At 32.0% G+C, this 14,672-nt stretch overlaps 1 protein-coding gene and 1 long non-coding RNA gene across 2 annotated transcripts; one reads left to right on the plus strand and one right to left on the minus strand.

The window, feature by feature from the left end:
- Positions 1 to 1,517: 1,517 nt before the first annotated feature.
- On the plus strand, positions 1,518 to 2,726 carry LOC139094938 (uncharacterized). Its single transcript, XR_011544812.1, has 3 exons — positions 1,518 to 1,767; positions 1,833 to 1,909; positions 2,007 to 2,726. It is a non-coding gene; the product is annotated as an uncharacterized lncRNA (long non-coding RNA).
- A 694-nt stretch (positions 2,727 to 3,420) lies between these two features.
- Ca-Ma2d (Ca[2+] channel Muscle-specific alpha2/delta subunit) lies at positions 3,421 to 14,333 on the minus strand. The gene is made up of 10 exons (XM_070646037.1): positions 14,068 to 14,333; positions 11,842 to 11,923; positions 11,016 to 11,222; positions 9,365 to 10,943; positions 8,956 to 9,237; positions 7,724 to 8,238; positions 7,140 to 7,403; positions 5,864 to 6,261; positions 5,584 to 5,779; positions 3,421 to 5,055 (listed from the first exon to the last, which is right to left on the minus strand). Exons 1-10 carry the CDS (start codon positions 14,163 to 14,165, stop codon positions 4,939 to 4,941), a joined length of 3,738 nt encoding a protein of 1,245 aa, XP_070502138.1. The 5' UTR covers positions 14,166 to 14,333; the 3' UTR covers positions 3,421 to 4,938.
- Positions 14,334 to 14,672: the final 339 nt, after the last annotated feature.

Here is a 14,672-nt window from a genome sequence, read left to right on the forward strand (position 1 = left end):
TTGTTTAGGTGTATTCGCAATGACACTATTACTCGTAATGTTTTTCTATGGAGGTGAAGCTTTTCCAATTTTAATGGCTTCTGTAATTCCAATGATCTTTGTCAGTTATTGCATAGCTTGCGTTTATTCATTTTATGTTCAAATGCAAAATGAACTTTCACCAAGAGCTAGTGTCGAGCAAGGAAACCAAAATAAACCTCAACATGTTCACTACACTGCCAAATCAGCAGCTCCTTCAAATCCACAAAATTATGTTTTGTACGTTCCAGTTTCAAACTTTCCTCAACCACCTCCTGAAGGAAATAATTTTTATTTTTATGGACCTCCTATTGGGCAGAATTCAAATTTACCAGTCTACAATACTACTGTTTATAATTCAACGAAAGATAGTGAAAAGAAATAATCATTAAATTAGAATGTACATTAAAATTTCGATTAAATATTAGGAAATAGGAGTTATTAATAAGTTTGGGGTACATCTGGACTATTTTGTAAAAATGCATAATTATTAGAACAAGCTGAGCTTATGATGTGATTAAATATTTTCTGTTCATTTAGTGAGTGGAACTTGTGAACTTTAATGTCAATTTTAACAGAATTTATTTGAAATATTTAAGACCCTATAACAATTTTTCTTTTGTTTTATTTGGATTTTATGTTAGAATTTGTTTTATGTCTATTTTCCAAAGTTTTGCTATTTACGTTAAAACTTTTACAATTTAAATGACTTTATTAACTTAGAGATCGAAATCGACACACGTTTCGAATGAGGTCCCAATTCTATATTGTCATTATACCCTGTAGCCTATAAAAAGACTGTGAGCAGCGTTGTCAGAGTATATGATTCGAATAACATCTAGAGTCTTGAAACCCATGATCACTGGGTCGATGTGCAATGATTCAGCTTCAAAGTTCAAGACCACAATGTCACCGAGTTGGAAACTTACGAAGAATGCAAAAAACCAAATTTAAATCGTCAACTTTTTTAAAATTCTTTATTATTTTATTCATAAATAATGTTTTTTTAATAAATAATCTCTAGCAGAAAAATAACTAGGTGTTTAATTTATTTTAAATTTTGGCTAATTTTTTATATACCTAAATTCAGATTCGGTTTAAAAAATTGTTATATCTAAATGATTTTATTTTATTTAAGATGATCGAAACATTGAAAATTTATAAAAATTTTGATTATAATTTTAAAATTAATGAAAAATGATTTGAAATACATTTATTTAATGCAGTAAAGTATTGACGTAACTTGGTAATTTTGGGTATTTTTTGGAGATTCTTTTAAGAGTTTTATGGCTAAATACGGCACTTAAAGGACCAAAATGTGATATTATGGTAGAGTAGTGTCAATATAGTGCCAATCTCTAAGAATTTTTTGTTGCTTAATTACTTATCGCTGATACAAAAATTTGCTGAATTCATTTGATAAGAACCATATGTAATTTTTTTTCGAAAAAATTGTAGTTTTTTACCAAAAACATAACTAGTTTTGTGAAAATTTTCGACTAGTTCAGACACATTTTTTAGTAGTTTTTTAGTATTCAGAAAATATCTCCAAAAAAAAGAAGAATACAATGGTCAAAGATTGTTGTTGCTGTTTTAGTTTAAGAACTGGTTGTTGTTTAATCGTCGCACTTAGTCTAATTGGCTCAATTTTTCAGTTAATACAAGGACTTGATGTCTTATTACATGGCAGTGATTTTAGATTTAGTCATTATTATAGACACGAATTTATAAAATTTCTCGAATCAAAATGTAAATCAAAAAATCCCATATTTAAAGGCATATTGGATATAAAGAAATGCTTTATTAATTCACAGGGATGCAGTGCTTTTTCATTTTTCTAAATACTGGAACTATCTTCACAAGCATTACATTCTTTGCTGGCGTCCGTCATGTAAGTATTTGAATCATTAAAAAACATTTCCATCAAAGGCATAATGCCCACATTTTATCTAATCTTATCTAACCTTATCTTATCTATTATTTGATAGAAAAAGCCAAGCCTTTTGATACCATTCATCATACATGAATGCATTTATTTTTTTTCGATCGCAGCAATACTAGGACTCACAAAGATTTTCCTTGGAGATGCAGTTAATAAACTTTTATGGAGTGCTCTACTTCCAACAGTCATGTTCTTTTATTGCATAACTTGCATTTATTCATTTTATGTTCAAATGCAAAATGAAGTTGCACCAAGAGCTAGTGTCGAGCAAGGAAACCAAAATACACCTCAACATGTCCATTACACTGCCAAATCAGCTGATCCTTCAAATCCACAAAATTATGTTTTGTACGTTCCAAATTCAAACTTTCCTCAACCAACTCCTGAAGGGAATAATTTTTATTTTTATGGACCTCCTAATGGGCAGAATCCGAATTTACCAGTCTATAATACAACTGTTTATAATTCAACGAAAAATAGTGAAAAGAAATAAGCATTAAATTAGGGTGTTCATTAAAATTTCGATAAAATATCATGGAAAAGGAGTTATTAATAAGTTTGGGGTTCTTTTGGAGTATTTTGAGGAGCTAAATTGGGGCATTTTTGTCTTAGAAGCTCCATGGTGAAGCCATGTCCATTTTAAAAATAATCTCAAATTTGTCAATTGATATGAACTTATAAATACATTTCCAGTGCAGCCCATCATGTAAATATATATTTACTTTTGATTATATTCAATAAAATTTCAATTTAATTCCGCTTTCAATATTCTTTATGTATGATGACTTCTTTACCACATACATTTCTGTTGCATATTTATTGATGTCATCTTTCCTACATCCAATATTGATTCATCAAAATAATTGTAAATATGCGTGGAATATAAATGGAAATTTAATTTGTTTGTGACCTAAATTTATTTACAGAATTGTGAACTTTCTTTTTAATGCATCGTGTAGAGTCGAGTTGTAGTTAAAAATGAAGTTTTTGCACGATGTAAATTGCATAATTATTAAAACAAGCTGAGCTTATGATGTGATTAAATATTTGCTGTTCACTTAGTGGCTGGAATGTGTTTTTGAGTTGACTTTTGGGTGAAATTTAGTGCAAATTATTGAATCACTTTACGAATTTTTCTTCATAGATTTTATGTTAAAATTTGTTTTATGTCAATTTTATTCAGTTTTGCTATTTACCTTAATAGTTTTTACCTAGCCTAGAGATCGAAGTTGACACAAAATTTGAATGAAATTGAGTTGACTTGAATTCTCACTCATGTGTCGTCCTTAATCCTTGTGTCCAACAAAAGAACCGCATTTTCAGTGCATAAGATTCAAAAAAGACATGCTGAATCTTCAATTTATGATTCCAGGTCCGATGTGCAGTCATTCAATCCCAAAATATGAAACCACAACGCAGTCAAGTCACTTCAACTCTCGAAGAAATACAAAAAATCCAAATTTAAATCGTCAACTTTTTTAAAATTCTTTATTATTTTATTCATAAATAATGTTTTTTAATAAATAATCTCTAACAGAAATATAACTAGGTATTTAATTTATTTTAAATTTTGGCTAATTTTTTTGTATACCTAAATTCAGATTCGGATTAACTATGACTAGTTGCTTAGTACAATGTTGAGTAATGCAAAATGAGTGATTCTTATAAAAAAATGAACATTTATGTAATCAAGTTTAAGGATTCCGTGAATTATAATTCAAAAAATGTAAATTATGGAATCTTTAATAAAATTCGAAAACTTTTTTTTAACATTTATAAAATATTTCTTCAAAAAATGTTGCGGTTTTCAATTGAAAATTACAATATATCCTCTTTTAAACTTGGAAAAATTACAAAAAAAATTTATTTTTCATGAATCAGTAAAAATTCAAAATTTTCACATTCAAAAATTCACGAAACACAACAGGAAATTCATATTGGTTCCATTTACAGGGCACTCATTGGATCATTACAAAAATTTTATTTCTTTTCACATTTTATTTAATGTAAAAAATTGTTATATCTAAATGATTTTATTATTTTTAAAAAAATGCGAAACATTAAAAATTTATAAAAATTTTGATTATAATTTTAAAATTAATGAAAAATGATTTGAAATGCATTTATTTAATGCAGTTAAGTATTGGACGTAACTTGGTCATTTTGGATATTTTTTGGAGATTCTTTTAAGAGTTTTTGGAGCTAATTTGGCACTAAAAGGACCAAAATGTGATATTATGGTAGAGTCGTGTCAATTTAATGCCAATTTCTAAGAATGAGGTTCAATTGAGGCTAGCTACAGTCCAAAAAATTGTAAAAATTCAAATTTCACAAAATAAATCATTTTTTTCACTTTAAAGCTTTTAAACACTTTAAAGATTAAAGATTCTATTCAACAAAACAAGAAACTTCAAGAATCTTATCCAAAAAAAGTCGTCTTCTTTTCACCTTTTTTTCTTATAAACGCCACTTAATTCTGACAAAGGAGTAAATTGCTCTTCAAGATCTCAAGCAAGCAAAAAAAGAGTAAACTCTAGCATCATTTTTCAGCTTCACCTTTGTCGTTAGCAGCGGTATAAAATGACAAGCTGATGAAAAAGAGGCAAATAAATAAAGAAGAGATGAAGTTTTGTATTTCACAGACGTAATGTTATGTTGAGATTGTCAGAATTGAGTAATTTTTTGGCATGAGACTTAATTTTTTTGAAAAATAAAAAATTTATGAAAAATTCGCAGTTTTTGGGTGCTAAGCTTAAACAATAATTGAGCTAGGTTGAGCAAATATGGCAAAATTAAAAATTATAAAGAATTTTAATAAATATTTCAAAATTCCCCCGACCTTATGTCCATCAAAAAATCCACAATATACCCCATTCCCCAACCCCCATCAAAATATTACAAATAAAAAAAAGTTTTTTGTAAAAGGTTATAACAACAACAATGAAAAAAATAAAACTTAATTAAGGGTCTTTTTCTGTTCATTTAAATCTCAGGAGATAAAACATTGGCAGTAGTAGCGACAGTAGCAACAATGTAGATTTGATGCGCGATGCGGAGCCACAATACGCCATTTCCTCTTCCTCTGGGTGTTCCGTCTGTTGGAATATAAATAAAAGAAAATTGTGTTATTGTTTCTAGAGGAAATATAAAATTGTAGAAAAAAATGAGAAGAGGATGGAGGTGTTTATGGGACAGATGCAGTAACTGTGAATGGATTGTATGGAGTTCTGGACTGTCTGTGCATCGCAGGGATGCAGCTAGGATTGTTTTTTCACTAAATACCCTAGAAAATTTAACATTTTCATCGAGTGGGGTATGATGAAGTGAGGAGGGGTTGAAGGGTGACCTAGAAACCCCCCTGACCTCTGAATACACACTGGCACATACTGAATGGCATAACATTTAATTATTTAAAAATTCCTCTCAATATTGAACAATTTCCTTTTATCATTCACATCTAAAACAGCCAAACTCCTCCAATTCCCATAAATATTCACTCAATTTCCATTACATACAGCATCAAAGTGAATAATTTAAATTGAAAACTAGTTTCATCTATTGACTAATAATTCCCATCCATCATTTAATATGAATTAAAATCTCAACATCCCAACAGTACTTACAAAGCACTCATCTAATCGTCGACGGGGTAATTCATTCATGTAATTTTTGTAGCACGGAAATGTTGCATTATAATAGTTCAATGTATAAATCTCCCTTGGTTTTGTTGTGAGCTCAATGGGAACAATACTTCCTTCCATTTGGTTGATAACAACCAGCAGTAGATTAGAAAATCGAATGCGGCTTACATAAAATGGTCTGTAAAAAAGAGACAGACATTGTATAAAATAATTACATGCAAAGTGGAATGAACAAGCCGAATAAAAAAAAATATTTAATTACCGAATATCATCAGTAACCCTTCTATTCTCCGGCAATGCATCTTTATCAACCGATGAGAATGAATGTTCACCACGTATAAATGTTTCATTAACAACATACAAGTCCACACGTTTATCACATGGACGATAATGGTCTTTTATTTCATTTGCTTCAAGTCGCTCTTTATTTTTGAAATATTCTTCAGCTTCCATTGCTTCAGCACCTTTACCACGTAAGATTGGCTTCTGTGGTGCATGTGTATTTATTACTGGCTTTTTCTGTTTATCTTTGCCAAAATCGGTATAGTCTGTGTCATAATCAGGTGATGGTGCACTCCATGTCCACAAATTGATGCGTGATAGTTCAATTATCATTTCCGTGAAGATATATTTGATGCCGAAGAGTATAAGTTTGAATGGCTGTAATTAAAAAACAATAACGAATTGTAGCGAATAATGCTTAAGTAAGTTAGAGTCAAGTTGACTAGATTCGAGTCAAGTAAACTTGGTTCGTGACTAGTTGACTTTGTTAGAGTCAAGTTGACATGGTTTGAGTCAAGTTGGCTTTATACCAAACTCCTTCATGTCACATTACTTGCTAATAACCTTTAAGGGAGTGACGATGAAAAAATAATTTTTTATGACCGATTTAAATGGAAAACGTTTGAAGCTATTTTACATGAACACGTATAGATTGAAATGGATGTTGTAAAATGCAAAATCATAAAAAATTTGACATGAAATTAGGATGTAAAGAAATGGTTATTTGTGACTCACTGATGTAAATTTAGAGCTTTATTCTGTAAATTTATTGATTTTTATGCATGTTTTATATCATTATGGGTTAGTAAGCTAACCATGCCATCATATTTTGCTCATAGGAGTCTCAATCCCTTCCTCCTTATCCGTAGATGCAGGAATGTTTTCACATTTTTTATGAATTTCCTCATAAAATCATAAAGAGGTGAATAAGGAAAGGTTTGTGATTTTTATTTTATGTGCAAAATTTAAGCACTTGTTCTCTATCTCAAATTACTTTGAACATCACTTTGAATTTAATGTAATGAGTTTTTATGATGTTATTATGGAAATAAAAATGTTCAATGACTTTATGCAGCTGTATGCACTTTATTTCAGAAAATTATGAAGATATTTATACGAGTCTGTAAAATTCATTCAAAAATGTTAGAAATGCTCAGCAGCTTTAAGCTTTTCAATGAATGTCCACAATAAACTTTTCAAGTATTCAATTCCACAGATATAATGCCGTAATCAAGCCCACTCGTAATAATACATACCGTCGTCAATCCTCGCGCACAATTCTCATCACTTTTTGTCTCATTTCCCCTTGTCACGTTTTTGCATAATCCTTGATAATCATATATCGTAATACGATCAAAAATGTGCTCTTCTACCATTGTTTCCATGACGGCTCCTTCAACTTCACCAAAGAATTTTCCTGTATTGGTCATATTTGCCTCTGATATGATGATATAACCGTTGCTATCAATAACATAACAATCCTGTTCGTCGGCTCCGCATGATTTTAAGCAGTCGTCGCACTGAGGTTTATGTGGAAAGAGAGATAAAGAAGAATTAACTTGAAAGTAGGGAAGTTATTGAGATTGTTGGGATTTAGAGCGCATTTTTCGGGATGTTTGTATAGTTTTCTAGCAAAGCTCTAGAATAAGCTCGGAATGGACATCGATTATCAAATAAAATCTATTCAAATTCTGAATTAACTGAAACAATGTAGAACATCCAGTAGACAACCCAAAAAACCAAAAGAACTTCTCCATCAACAATAACCTCACAAAAAACACGCTCAAAATCTCTCCCCAAAAGAGATTAAATTTATCCTGTACAAAATACTCATACTTACATTGACCAAAGATGTAATTTCCATAAACCTCTCATGCATTTGCTTATGAGAAAATTGAAATCCAACAACAGCTGAAGCAGCTTCCTTACCACCATCACGTGGGAAAATAGCCATTGATGCTGTTACCTTCAAATCCGGATCCGATTTATCGACATCATCATCATCATCAAAATGCGGAACGGAATAGATGAAACTTTGCTTATCAATACGATGCTGAAGTACGGCACTCTTATACCATGGCTCATTGAGTGATGACGAGTATAGATCACCAAACTCTGTATCCGTGTCGACCTCCACCTCGCCAAAGATAAATTGCCATCGTGTCAAGCCGCTCATTGTTGATACGAAACGAACGGTTGCATTATAACTTTCAATGATCTCGCGTTCAGCGTCACTCTTGAAAGTCCATGATTGATAACTATCATTTGTCACTTTTGCGTCAAAAACTAATAATTCAACGAGCTCCTTATTACAGTAATATGAGTCATCACTTAGTGACTTACGTCCACAGTTCACTATGGTGACAAAGATTCGTTAAAAAAAAGAAAAGAAAGTCAATAATGGGAAAGATAAAAGAATGGGAATGCTTGATTTGCAGTTTGTGGTTGTGCATAAAGGAATCTATATAAAATATCGTAACTGAAGACAAGCTGATTGGCAGATATTTGATGTGGTAATAATATGAAAATTTATGGATGGATGTCAATGCTTTGGCTAATAATTCTCATTGTCAGATATGATGAGATTTTATGCAATTTATGGATTCTTAGTTTCAGTTGATAATGTCTTTGGATGTCATAGTTAAAGGAGATTGATTGGAAAATTTTAGAAAAGTTAAAGGGTACAGTGGGGTGTGAATCATAGTCTGTGAGGTATCCGAGCAGCAAATTGGAGCTTTATGATATTTCCAGTAACTAATTCTTGCCAACTGCTTGCTGAAGGTTAGCTGGAGTTAACTTTTAAAGGATTTAGTTACTGGGTCTGGTGTCTGGACCTAATAGAATCTGTGGTATCGAGCCATATGTAGGCATATCTGCCAGGACAAGAATAAAGCCTCTGTATCATCTTGCAGGCGTCTGGCTATTTAGTTGTAGACTAAACTCAAACTTTCAGACTAGATTTGGACTCAAGATCAAGTCTAGCTAATGTTTTGTGATTCAAACCCCCATAATAAAATATTCTGCCCCTAAATCACCCTTACAACCCTAACATCCCCCTCAATTCATACTCACATTCATCAATATCTCTCTCCTTATCACCCGCCGGATCAGGCTCATATTGTTGTGACCATTTCCAGTCTTTTTCGACAATTTTCCTCAAGAACTCTCTCAACTCCTGCTCAGGCGTCTGAAACTCATGACCTTCCAAATAATGATAACGACAATAAACCCATTCAGGATGAATTTTCCAATTTTCTCCAACAAAAAAGTCAGATATGTTGACCTTTGTGTATGTGTTGCGTTGAATCTCATCGCCAACTTTAATCCATGTGTTGCCGTAATTGTGTGGAAGTGCTGAAGTGTAGAAAGAAAAAGTTTTGTTGGAGTTAATTGAAGTTTTGAGGAACCTGATGTGTAGAAAAATATAAAATAATTTTCAATTTCTACACCACATGTTCCATATATTTTCATAGAAAATTACCAATTCCCAACGAGAAAGGCGTATGTGGGATGGGCGCAAAATAAAAGTCTTGTTTTGTGTGTTCAACTCGTCTCATTTTGTCATAATGAAATTTAACAGGCACTCCGATTATTTTACCAGATGTATGATTAACCATAGCTTGTCTAAGCTCTAAAAGTATTTCACTTGGATCTCGTGGATCAACATCAGCCTCAAATTGTTCAACTTCCGTTAAATCTATACTATTATAATTTTTCTTAATTTGACCAGGATGTTCCGGATCCAGTGGTCGTAAATCAGGATGTAACAGCACATATCCATTATTTGATACAATGAATGCATATCCATTGACACCAAGTTTATATGGTAATGCCATACGATTAATATCCTCAAGTGGTATATCAGTACCAGCCACACCAAGTAATGTCGGTCGACCAGTAAAATTTCCTTCAGGATATGATGACAAATTGAATGCCGGTGCACCGACTGCAATCATCATTCGTAATTCTGTCTTTATTTTCTTTTTTCCTTCCTCATCTTCATCATCACTTTCATCAAATTCCGGATTTGATGTCAAATCGATGTATGCATGTGTCCATGTCGGTGGATGTTCTTTTTTCTGCAGCACTAACGGAGCTGCTACAACATTTACATATTTAAGAACTTCTTCAGCAACTTCATCGACTGATTGGATATGTGAATAATAACCACGATTCATGCATGCATAAAGCTGTATTTCCTTTACTTTTGTCACTTCTTTACCGAGCAAATATGTGAATATTCGAACCGGATATGATTTACTATCATTACCATACCAATTATATTTCTCGAATATCTCTGTTGCATTTCCAGGCACACCATCAGTTACTAACATAATTGCTTGATTACATCCGGTCGATGACTCATTACACCGTCGAATTTCTCGATATTTTGCAAGCAATTTAAATGCCCTTTCTAATGCTGTTGTGACATTTGCATATCCTTCAGGTGATAATTCAGCCACAGCATCATTAAATGCTTGAATATTTTCAGGCGTTGCCTGTACGAGACTATCCTTAAAGCACGGTATGACATCTTCCGTTATTTTAGAATAATTGAATATATTTACGAAGTCATTATTTGAAAATGAACCAAGTAAGCTCTTAATTGTTAATTGTGCAATATAAAATCTATATCCAGTCATTGAGCCTGAATTATCGAGTAGAATAACGACATCCTTTGAACATGTTGCGGTTTCAATATACCATGATCTTTTACGACAATCGTATGTATCTGTCTTATTTCTCACCCATGACATAGCCGGATAGTGACGCATGATACCAAGATTACTTCCGAAATATTGCCATGATAATGCCGGATCAGAATTGTAATTTTGTCGAAATACATCGTCGAGTACTTCAGACCATTGAATAAATTCAGCTGCTTCCGGTCCCTTGTCGTAGACATTTGTTGGTACGTGAACGGAACTATGCTCCGTGCTGACTTCTAAATCAAAGAAATGTGAATCACGATCAAATGTCATGTTTAAAAATGTATTATTCTGCACGTTCTCCTCCTCAAAGTCTGTATATTTGCGGTTTGTTAGATTCAATCCATTTACCTTAAAAAAAATTGTGTATTTTAATGTCTTTTTTAGAAATGGAATTAGAATTGTAATATCAGTATGGCTTACCAATGAGAATTTACTTGAATAGTAACGAAAATCTTCCTTTATCATATCATTGCGGTGAAACTCTTCCGCATATTCCTCTGATTTATTAACAATACATTTTACTGCATCCATTTTTCTATTCAACATACGACCTATTGAGGCGACTATATCCTCAATTAAAATTGTTCCATCCTTCTCTTGTACTTTTGCGTTTAATGTTTTGTAGCGCTGTAAATATATGGAATTAAATGAGATGGAATGAATTTTTGAAAAATTATTATTATTTTGGTATTGGGTTTGATGTGGATTTGATTAGAATTTACAGGAGTTGTCAAGTTTTATTGACAGAATATGACATAAAATTTCTTCAAAGTGTATTCATTGTCTTGAAATTCTGAAAATATGGTCCGTTTTTCTCATTAATTGGTATTGGGAATTGGCAATCGATTGCCAGCGATAACATTAGTTCAAGGCGACAGCTGAGAGAGGCCATATATCATATTTGGTCTATATTGTCAGTGATGTAAGTAAGTTTAGGAATGTTGCAGGATTGCTTACTGAAATACGCAAATCTAAGGATCATATCAAATTCTGAACTTCACAATACGTTTGCTAGGGCACCGGTACGTCACGTATTAACGACATGACACGAAGTTGCCTTGCCGGCACTTAACACCTGATCCTGACAAATTTTTACCAATTTTTACATCATAAAATGGGATTCCCAGACTTGCATTGCTCAAAAAAGCAATTCAACTTCAAGTTCATCAATAACTCTATTTTACTGCAACTACCAATCCATCACAGCTGTAAAAACATGAAAAATTAAAGTAAATATTTCTCTTACCGCTTTGATCTCGTTTGACTTTGTCATTTTTTGCGCCAAATCCCATAGTTCATTGCCAAATGCTTCTGCCCACTTATCGACACTGAAAAATGTAAATAAAATTAAATTTATGAATGAAAAATTAATTTTCGTATTTTTTTGAGATAAATATTAATTAGTTGTGTCGCTGAAATAAATGTTGAAAATATGAAGCAAGTCGGAAATGAGCGTAGTGGCTAGACAGTCGGTAGGATGGGGGATGTCGTTTGTGTTTTTGTCATTTTTAAAATTATAAAGCTTTTTCATTAGATTAGAATTTTTGTCTATGTTTTTGAGCAGTTTCTGCATTTTCTCGTCGTCGAACTGACTAATACCCATTCCCAATCCATGTCACATAAAACCCAAAAAAATTCAACCATAAAATGTCAATTAAGGCTTAATAAAATTCTCTAAATGCTTACATTCGAGTACGATTCCTAATTTTATGGCTAGTAAGGCATGCAAAATTATAATTATGGAAATAAAAAGTGTTAAAATGTTAATGAAATAAATTTTTTACTGCACCCGAACAAAATAGCTGTACAGTTCAGACATAAACATTCGCAAATTAACAGTTAAATAAATTTTTTATTATGTTTTAAAATTATTTCAGCAAAAACAAAATTTGAACAAATGTGGCAGTCAAAAAGGAGAAATGTTTAGGTAGACTTCAAGCTGTGGAGACGGTGAAGTTGTCTTAAAAACATGCAATTAACGAGTTTGTGAAGGATTTCTTTTTGTTGGAAAAATGTGTGAATTTTTTGAGATTTAATTGCAAAATATTTTTAATTTATAGTGAATTATAAGGAAAATTTGAAAATAATGAGGCAGTATTGATGACTTGGAATTCGAGTGCAATATGACAGTTGATTGAAAACCATTTACTAATGGAAATGAAGTCAATTTAATCCATAATTGATTTTCAGTTTCACTAAGATCCCCGTGCGGAAAATTGGGGCGTCATAAAAATTAATCAAAATCAGCCGTCAGGGATACAAAACGTCTTAACGTTAATACGGTAACTCTGGCATCTTGGCAATCACTGTGTGTTGTTCAGGAACTACCAGCATTTTACTACTAGTATTTTGAAAAGAATTGTACTAATTAAGGACAGAATCCTCACAATTTCACGCTAAATTCAGTTTTTATGATGACCTGACTTTGGTCTGGTTCCAGCTTGAATGGAAATTAATTTAAGATGGAATCGAAGTCTGACGGCGAAATATGTATTCAACAACCAATTAGCTTATTCGAAGCTGTTGATAGGATATTGTACTTCATATTGATAACCGCTAGGCAGCAACAAGCGATAGAGTCATTTTTAAACGTCACCTAATGGAACATATGGATAAATATTGATCTGCACGACAACCAAAGTAATTAAGGAAAAACAGCAAGTAAAACAAATTCCTACAACTAATCAATAATTCTAATGACTGTAAACAATACAAAACAATACAATAATTAACATAACCAACTCATTACAGTCTATCCCTAAAGAAAAATTCCACCAGATGTTCTCATGACCAAAAGCATAAACAACACTATCGACCGCAAAAACAAACAAAAATTTCTAGTTATGCTCATTATCGCAAAGAACAACAAAAGGCAATTTCCTTCATAGATTTTTTATTATCCATTAAAAGTAATGATTTCATGCCAAAACTTCACGCCTATTTTGGGTTGATTTCGAGATACATTCGTAATCGTTGCTGGTAAAAGTTCCGCAATTAATTCAGCTTATCAAAATTAATAAAATATTGTTAATTACCGACTATACTAATCATGAAGGAATCATGTTGAGAAAATGAGGAAAATATGGAAAAGTTTTTTGAGAGACCGAGAGAGGAAAATGCGTGAAAATGAGAGGAAAATTCTCTCAAAATTTTCTATAAAAATAGAAATTTTTTCAACAGCAGCAAAAAAATTTTTTTCATGCACAAAATGAGTCACTTTCCGATCATATTTTACTCATATTTCTCATGTCTTACAAATAATTGATACAAAAATATGCTAATTGGCAGTAAAAAGTTGTGTCTCGACATAAATTTGTTATAGAAACATGAGGAAATATTGAGAATATCACGTTGTGGCTTGCGCACTGGGGAAAATCTAGGCGAAAATTCTTTTCTATTTTTAGATCCATGAAACAATATTTTTCCTAAAACGTAGAAATTTTTCACCATTTTCTTTCACTTTTATACTCACATTTCTGACTCAACGGATGACTGAACCTCATTTTGCGGTATAAATATGAAGAAAAATAATAAAATTGAAATTATTGCTGTTCGAAATGCAAAAATCATCTTTTTTTTAGCCTAATCTCATCAACTTTTATCAAAATTGCATCATTTCACGGTTGACAAATGTCAATTTTGTGTCTATCTAAAGAATTGCCAGGATTTTTGCGTAAATTAAAGTCCAAAAATTGAATTATAAAAAAGTTTGCGCGAGTTGACTTATCGAAGCGACTGTTGACTCTCTACTGACTATTTTAATGGGGAAAATGTGGAATATTGGGTACAAAATTGTTCATTTTTTCACCAGTGACGGAGAAAATTTTTAACTTTTTGTGGAGCTGCTGTAAACGGCAAGCATGCGTTGCCTATGAGTTGGAAAATTCTCTGAAAATTTTCACATTTTTCAACTCAACTCTCACAAAATTGTGAGATTCTCTTGAAATTTTCATCAAAATTCTCTCATTTTACTCTCTGTGTTTATCAACATCCAACCACGTGCTGACCGGCTTGTAAAAAGTTTTGTTTGACAACAAAAAAAAATTCTTTTTTTTTTCACCATGTAAACAAAAAAAA

This window comes from Chironomus tepperi, unplaced genomic scaffold, assembly GCF_022539635.2.
Source record: "Chironomus tepperi strain 1889 unplaced genomic scaffold, CSIRO-AGI_Ctep_v1 contig_359, whole genome shotgun sequence".
Taxonomy (NCBI): domain Eukaryota; kingdom Metazoa; phylum Arthropoda; class Insecta; order Diptera; family Chironomidae; genus Chironomus; species Chironomus tepperi.